Here is a 7,869-nt window from a genome sequence, read left to right on the forward strand (position 1 = left end):
TGATGCAAAGTTGTTTTATAATCACGTTGTACTATGAAAGAGGGGATATTGCTAGTAGATAAAAAAGCTAATTTTATATCTTTTTCTCTTATCCGTCTCTTTTACCAATAATTTTATTATCACCTCCCCATTTGTCTGCCTCCCTCCATCCCTCAGTCGTTGTGAATCCTCTTAGAGGTGGATTATGGGACTAAGATGTCTAACTGAGAGGGAGAGAGAGAGAGAGCGAGGGAGAAACAGAAGAGCATGAAGCACACAGAGTGAGAGAGAGAGAGAGAGAGAGCAATACAGGAGGAGATATAGAGAAGGAGAAGAAGAAAATGGAGAGAACCCCTCGGCCTGAAATGGGCCGGGAATGGGGTAGAGGATGGTCTGTAACTGGGGTGAGTGCACCACCATTTATTACATTTGCTACAAGAGGACAGCAACTAAAGAAAAAACTATTTTCTGCAAAAGACAATACCACGTTTTGTTATGATATCTGTGCATGTGTGTATGTTATTGAGCGAGACTTAGAAAGTTAGAATACACAAACTATTACCTGCATCCTAATGCAGCTTAATTAAGTCAAAACTTCCGTTTGGCTTTAAGAGCAGGTGACGTGGACAAGCTTGTGTGTTTATTGAGTTACCTGAGGACGAATTACAGTAATGTGATAGACTGCGGCGATGACGTTCCTCTTAATTAATCTCACTTTCTCAAGTTTATGTTCCATTAGTTGTACTGAGACAAAGGTGTGTTAGAGAGACTGTGTGTGCTACAAGGAGTCTTGATGGCTTAAAAGAACAGTGTGTAACATTTTGGGGGGATCTATTCACAACTATGTTTTCATTAGTGTATAATCACCTGAAACTAAGAATCATTGTGTTTTCGTTATCTTAGAATGAGCCCTTCATATCTACACAGGGAGCGGGTCCTCTTCAGAGTCCGCCATGTGTCTACAGTAGCCCAGAGCGCTTAAACTAAACAGTGGCTCTAGAGAGAGCCTTTCACGTTTTTACGTTACCTGAAGGCCATCGTAGTTCTCCAACACGCTTGTGAAACTGCGGTAACGTGAGCCGCAGAGTGCAAAACCGTGGTACCGCCAGCCGCCGTCTGACTTCCATTGCTCCTAAAGTAGTGTTAAGCATGATTTATGCTTGCCGCATCCTTGAGGGTCTTGAGGCTCTCTGCATCCTCATCGTGTTGCTCCCAGAGGCCAAAGCAAACGACCTGAACACCACCACTCAGCGCAATGGCGGGGGATCCCAGTGCGGGGAGTACACTAACCAGGTAATTACTGTAAACATCCTGAGTACAAGCCAAAGTGATGTTGTGTTTCCTCCTTTTACTCCAGAGATGTGTCAGCTCTGTGAAAGAGCAATGTAGCCTTCTGCGGGAATGAATCATGCAAGACAGCAGTGGTGGGAAAAAGGACTTGTGATTATATATTATATTAGATAATACTGATACTGATCAGGTTGTATTTTACAGATGTAGTTGGTCAAGTTGCAGCTAGTTTAGTTCAACAGTTTGGTCCAGTTGTTCTCAATCTAGGGGTCAGGCCCCCTCCAAAGGGTCACTAGACAAATCTGAGGGGTCTTGAAATAACTAATGCAGTTGGAAAGAAGAAAAAATACAATTCTGCTACGCCAATCTACATTCATATTCTGGATTTTTCTCTAATCTTTGCTTTTTTAATGAAATATTGGGATACTTTTACCTCTTTGGGCCTTGGATGGTTATTTAAAATGTTATGATCATACTGTAGTTGAGCTAATTAGAACTGCTTCATTTACTTTTTGGGTAGTTTAATCTAAAGTAGGGGTGTAGGAAAATATCGATACACCCGAGTATCGTGATATTATGTTTTGCGGTACTGTATCAATTCTCCAAGATACTATATTGACATTTAATTAATAGGCTACTTGCAGAGATTTGTGGCAGACAGTGGCTCAGATTGCACAAAAAGTTGTGCTACGATGTTGGATGTTACAGGGACTGTGATAAATGCATAAAAAACTCAGATTTTATGCATATGGCAGTGTGTTTTCCTAAAATTAGATTTTTAAAAATCGCAGTACATCGCCTTGCGTACAGTATCGCAATATATTGCATCATAAACCCCGTATCATGATACGTATCATATCGCCAGAGTCTTGCCAATACACAGCCTTAATCTAAAGCATTGTATTATACTGTATCATATTAACTGATCATATGTTTTTTTATCTTAATTTGAAAAGTAACTAGAATGATGGCGATGACCCTCAACTAAACTAGACTAGAGTCCAGAATGATGTCTTTAATAGAGACTGAATAGGGGTTGGTGATAAGGATACAATCTGCTGTCATTGTATATGCAATTTAATAGCACAATATAGACATAGGCCTATATTAGGGTAGTCAACTTTCTGGAAAATCAATTTAGATGGATAGTTTATGGATAAAATAATCAGACAGGAATGTATGCTTTTGGCCAATCCAGCGAATTACTTGAAAAAAGTCCGTTGAGAAATGTATGTCTATATATATTGTTATAACATGTGAATATATTAGCACAACTCCAGATGCAAAATAAAGTGTTGACCTGCAAAGTTCTCACTATATAGCTATATATCTAGTGTAAAAGGAGATGAGCTTGTGGCTGGTTTGTAAGGACATGACATTGAAAATAAAAAGCCTCTCTTGGCAGGACCCAATGTGCTGCACCTTGAATCTTCCACATTTGTCACAGCTGGGCTTTTGAAGGCTGTAGTGATATTATTTATCAACAGCTATTTTGACACTCTGTTGAGCAACAGCAGCTCTGGGAGTCAGAGGTCATTTGTCACCTCACAGGTCATGGAGGACGGGATGTGTCGGCTGGTGGCAACGCTGCCTCAACTGGACGAGCAGAAGTGCCCGGATATGTTTCGCTGCACGGACGAGGTCTCCTACTGGCTGCACGAGAACGAGGAGAGGAAGCAGCAGATCGTGGCCCTGAAGGAGACCATCTCTGAGCTGCAGGAGGAGCTGAGGAACCACCGGCACCGCATCAAAGTCCTGGAGCTGCAGGTGAGATCTCTATATGGACTTAGCAGACCTGGGTCAACCATCAGCAACAATCCTGTCAACTGCTTTGCACTTTAGTTCAACCTGCATGTAGCTCCCCGGATGTTGTGACAATGTGACTGCTCCTTTTTTGCAGACCAGACATGCTGCTCATGTGGAAAGTAAACTTTTAAAAGTTATTTAAAGACATTAAATATAACTTTTCAGGGCCAGACTTTTTGTTAAATATTAACTTATATTTTGTATTTCCTCTGCTCAAGGCCTTTTGGTTGAGAGACTCAGAGTCAGAGTCAGGCTAGACATAAATATTTGATCAAATAAGTCTTGGACGTGGTTTAATTTACTATTCATTTGAAAGGAAGGAGACAAAATTCCTAAATGTGTTCTCTGTATACTCAAAAAACAATTTCTACCATTAAAAACACTTTCCTGTGCTGTATTTTAGTACAGGAAAGACCTTAGTTGTGTACAGTTCTGCACTGTAATGTGGTGCCTGGTCATCAGGCCTGTTCCCCCCAACCCCCATTCTAACATGTCCTTGACCTTAGCCACTAACAGGATTAGCCTCCTACTCTTCCGCATGCTGCGTCATGCGTCTCAGGCAGTGAGCCTATATAAACACAGACTCTCAGCTGGACCAAAGGTGGTGGAGGGGGTTCAAGTGTTGTGTGAGTTGTACAGGAAGAGAACAGGGCATGAGAGAGGGCTCCAGGGTTTGTAGTAATGGGAGTTAGTGTTATCCTCCATGTGCAGGCTCGGAATAGACTGAAGTGCCTGGCTTTAAGTTTTATAAGGGAGTCCTTGTTGTTTCGACAGCACCGGGAGACGTCGCATGTTTGAGTTTTAATATGTGCATTGAGATCGACTTGAAAAATGCAGTTGTCCATCATAGACCTAGTGGGCGTTAAGTTAAAGCTGCACAGAAAGAAGAAATCTAAGATCATTTACACCATTTTAAAGGAACAGTGTGTAACATCTATTAGCTGAAATGGAATATAATACTCGTACCTATGTTTTCATTAGTGTATAATCACCTGAAACTAAGAATCGTTGTCTTTTCGTTAGCTTAGAACAAGCCCTTCATATCTACATAGGGAGCGGGTCCTCTTCAGAGTCCGCCATGTTTCTACAGTAGCCCAGAACAGACAAACCAAACAATGGCTCTAGAGAGTGTATTTCATGTTTTTACGTTACCTGAAGGGCCGTAGTTCTCCGACACGCTAGTGCAAAACTGTGGTACCGCCAGCCGCTGTCTGACTTCAGTTGCTCCTAAAGTAGTGTTATTATGGTAAGGATGGTCTCTGAGCGAGGCGAACGGCGTTACCACGTCGGTTTTGCACTCGGTGGCTCACATTACTGCAGTCTTGGAAAGGGAGGAGTGAGCGGAGGGGTACTGGGTTGGTTGCAATCTGCAACCACACCACTACATGCTGCCTAATCCTACACACTGTACCTTTAAAGGGTTTCTTTAATACATCTCACTTATTGCCTACTGTATGTTCTTCTTGTATGTATGCGTGCGTGTGTGATTGGGTATTTTCATGTATGGTGTCAGAATGAAGAAAGGACCCACCTGAATATCTCCCTGGAGCAGCGTTTTCATGAGTTGGAGCATCACTACACTGAAGCCACCACTCTGCTGCATCTACAGGGCACTCTGATCCTTGACCTCCAGGTATACCCACTATGAGTAGTACTATTTCACTTTCAGTGTGTGTTGTTGGAACAAAAACACCAAAAGAACATATGCACACTGGGTGGTTTTTGATAGTTTCACTGTATTTCTCTTTAGAACCACCTCCATAATCTGACACTTTCGATGGATAAAGTCAAAAGCAGCCCCGAGTGCATGATCAACATCGTCCGTCCCAACCCGCTGATGAGTGCTCAAGAAGCTCTGCACCCAGGTACACACTCTCAGATACATACAGTACATGCAGTGCTATGATACCCCAGCAGAGGGCGCCAAACACCCCTTGTTGATTTACTCCCTCTCACTCCTGTCTCACATTCTCTTCCCTCAGAGATTCAGCATGTGAGAAACTGTCCCATAGACTGTGCTTCCATCTACTACAATGGAGTGAGGAGATCAGGCCTCTACACGGTGGTGCCATCACTGGCCGGCATGCCTGTGGAGGTCTATTGTGATATGGACACAGACGGTGAGTTGCACAGTCACACATGGGTAGAAAGTTGACTTGGCTGCGACTGTATTTCAGCAGAATCACCTAAAGTTTCAGTCCATGGGGGTGGGGGCGGGGGCGGTGATGCCTCCATCTAGGGTGCCCTTCCAGTGGAGAAAACATGACAAAGTGCCTCGTAGGGTGCCCTTCTAGTGGAGAAAACATAACAAAGTACCTTGTAGGGTGCCCTTAAATGGAGAAAAAGTGATGAAGTTCCCTCTAGGGTGCCCTTCCAGTGGAGAAAATCTGATGAAGTGCCTTTATATAAGTGCCCTTATAATTAAGAAGATGCAATGCAGTGCACAGATAGGCTGCCCTACACGCTACAAAACGTCCTGCGCACTGGTGCCCTTTCAGTACTTTTTCACCCCTGCTCCTCAGACAGCCTGAGTCCACCACTGTTGGCAAGCACACACTATAGTTGCTGAGTACCAACACCAGGGTCGCTGTGGTGCAGTCGACCTGTTTTCCTCCTTTGGCCAGATGGGAACAAGAATAACAACCCATAAGACATGACATATTCTTTCCTTTCCACCTTCTTTTCGCCTCAGGTGGCGGCTGGACCGTGATCCAGCGTCGTGCTGACGGCTCACTGAGCTTCGACCGCACCTGGAGGGACTACATGGACGGCTTCGGTGACCTGCACTCAGAGTTCTGGCTGGGCAATAACCACATACATGACCTGAGCACCCAGGGAGACTACAGCCTGCGCATCGACCTGGAGGACTGGAGCAACAAGCACAAACATGCCCTCTACCAGAGCTTCAGGTCAGTGGCACGCACAAGTGCACAACAAAACACATGCACTTACTTGTATGTTATTGCAAAACGTGCACACCCGTCTCTACCTCTTGCATAATTTCCCTACTGCTTCTATGTATGTGTTTGTAGTGTGGAAGATGAAGAGCATCAGTACCGTCTCCATGTGTCAGGCTTCAGCGGGACCGTGCAGGACTCTTTCAGCTGGTACCACGACAAGCAGGGCTTCAGCACCCCAGACAGTGGCAACATCTGCGCTGAGATCTCCCACGGTGGCTGGTGGTACAACCAGTGCTTCTACGCCAACCTTAACGGAGTCTACTACCGGGTAAGTGTACAAAGATTAACCGTGACTTCAGTTTAAGCTTTCATAAAAGGTCATGAGTGTTTACTACGTCCTGATCCTACAGGGAGGTCACTACACCCCTAAAGGCCGGGGGCCGCTGGGTCCTGATGGGATTGTTTGGTACTCCTGGAAAGACTCGGACTATTACTCCCTACGCAAAGTCACCATGATGATCCGACCACGCTCTTTCCGAACCCGTCTGTCACCATGACCCACTGTCACCATGACAACAGGAACAATCCGGGCAGTATAGGGGTCACACCGGCATCTCATTGGGACGCCGTGGTGATGATGATGACATTTTACTGACAGAGCTCATCAAGAAGGAACTGAACGTCAACAACAATGGCCTTCTGCTATTTTTGAACCACTGTTTGTGCAAATGTGGCTGGTGTGCTCGATAACCTCAAAACCGTGGACTCATTTTTCTGCTGCATATTTTTTTTTTTTTAAACAAACTTTATACTGCGGAGTTCTTTTTGGGACATTTTTCATTCAGTCACATGGAAGTGAGTTCTTCCTTATTTTCTACTTCTATTTTGTACCTTTAGTTTGATACTTTGACACACTATTAGCAGCCCAAAAAAAGGTACATTTGTACAGTGTGTTGACAGAGGAGGCGTGTGCAACTAACAGGAAGACTGTTTATTGAACGATCTGCATATGGTGTGTGCTTATCTTATTGCATATACGATTACTCTATTATCTAACTTTATTCATTTTGAATTGCAGCCAACTATGAGTTTAATCTATTGTGTAAAAATATTTGTCGAAATAAAAAGGGTTTTAATACTATAACAAGTCAGGACACCGGATTATATTAGATCTAATAACCCTTTGATTTGATAAGTGCTACTGTCTCACAGTATAGGGTAAGGCAGAGATGGTGTGCTATATGAGGACAGTGTATAAATACATACTGTATGGATTGTACAATAAACACTATATATACACAAAATGTGACACAAATGATACTATTTCATATAAAAGAAAGCTCCAAGTTCTGCATGCTGTTGATCTGTGGCATCCAGTTAAGTGTTACTTACACTCAAATTACTTCACGTATGGGTTTCCACAGACCTTTAGCCTATTGGCAGATTTGTGTCAATATAGCAGGCATGTGTTGAGCAGAGGTAAAGTTGGTGGGCCAAAGGGTACTGGAAAAAAGCTGCAGGTTTGTATCGTATCGCTGGCGATCCCGACCAACTTCACTGTCTTTCAGAGGCTGTAGAAGCAGGCTCAGGTTTTAGAGCTACAGTGATGGTATCATATGAAACTAGAAAACCTAAGGAATCTATCTGGTACCAACCATGTCATGTTAGCTTGTTGGTAAAAAGGCTAAATAATGCTCTAAAGTTGGGGTCCCTTGACCTCTGACCTCGAGATATATGAATGAAAATGGGTTCTATGGGTACCCGCGAATCTCCCCTTTACAGAAAAGTCCACTTTATGATAATCACATGCAGTTTGGGGCAAAAAACATGCAATTTTTTGAGCATATAAATGTGTTATTTTCGCCTATTCTAAATGGTGTATTTGAATATTTCT

General features: G+C 43.4%; 1 protein-coding gene across 1 annotated transcript; it reads left to right on the forward strand.

Moving 5' to 3' along the window:
- The first annotated feature begins 1,128 nt into the window (after window positions 1-1,128).
- Window positions 1,129-7,290, forward strand: LOC141756604 (angiopoietin-related protein 7). The gene is made up of 8 exons (XM_074616466.1): window positions 1,129-1,272; window positions 2,821-3,036; window positions 4,589-4,708; window positions 4,826-4,940; window positions 5,058-5,195; window positions 5,768-5,984; window positions 6,108-6,303; window positions 6,386-7,290. Exons 1-8 carry the CDS (start codon window positions 1,129-1,131, stop codon window positions 6,530-6,532), a joined length of 1,293 nt encoding a protein of 430 aa, XP_074472567.1. The 3' UTR covers window positions 6,533-7,290.
- The last annotated feature ends 579 nt before the right edge of the window (window positions 7,291-7,869 follow it).

The sequence above is a fragment of the Sebastes fasciatus genome, chromosome 18 (assembly GCF_043250625.1).
Source record: "Sebastes fasciatus isolate fSebFas1 chromosome 18, fSebFas1.pri, whole genome shotgun sequence".
In the NCBI taxonomy this organism is placed as follows: Eukaryota; Metazoa; Chordata; class Actinopteri; order Perciformes; family Sebastidae; genus Sebastes; species Sebastes fasciatus.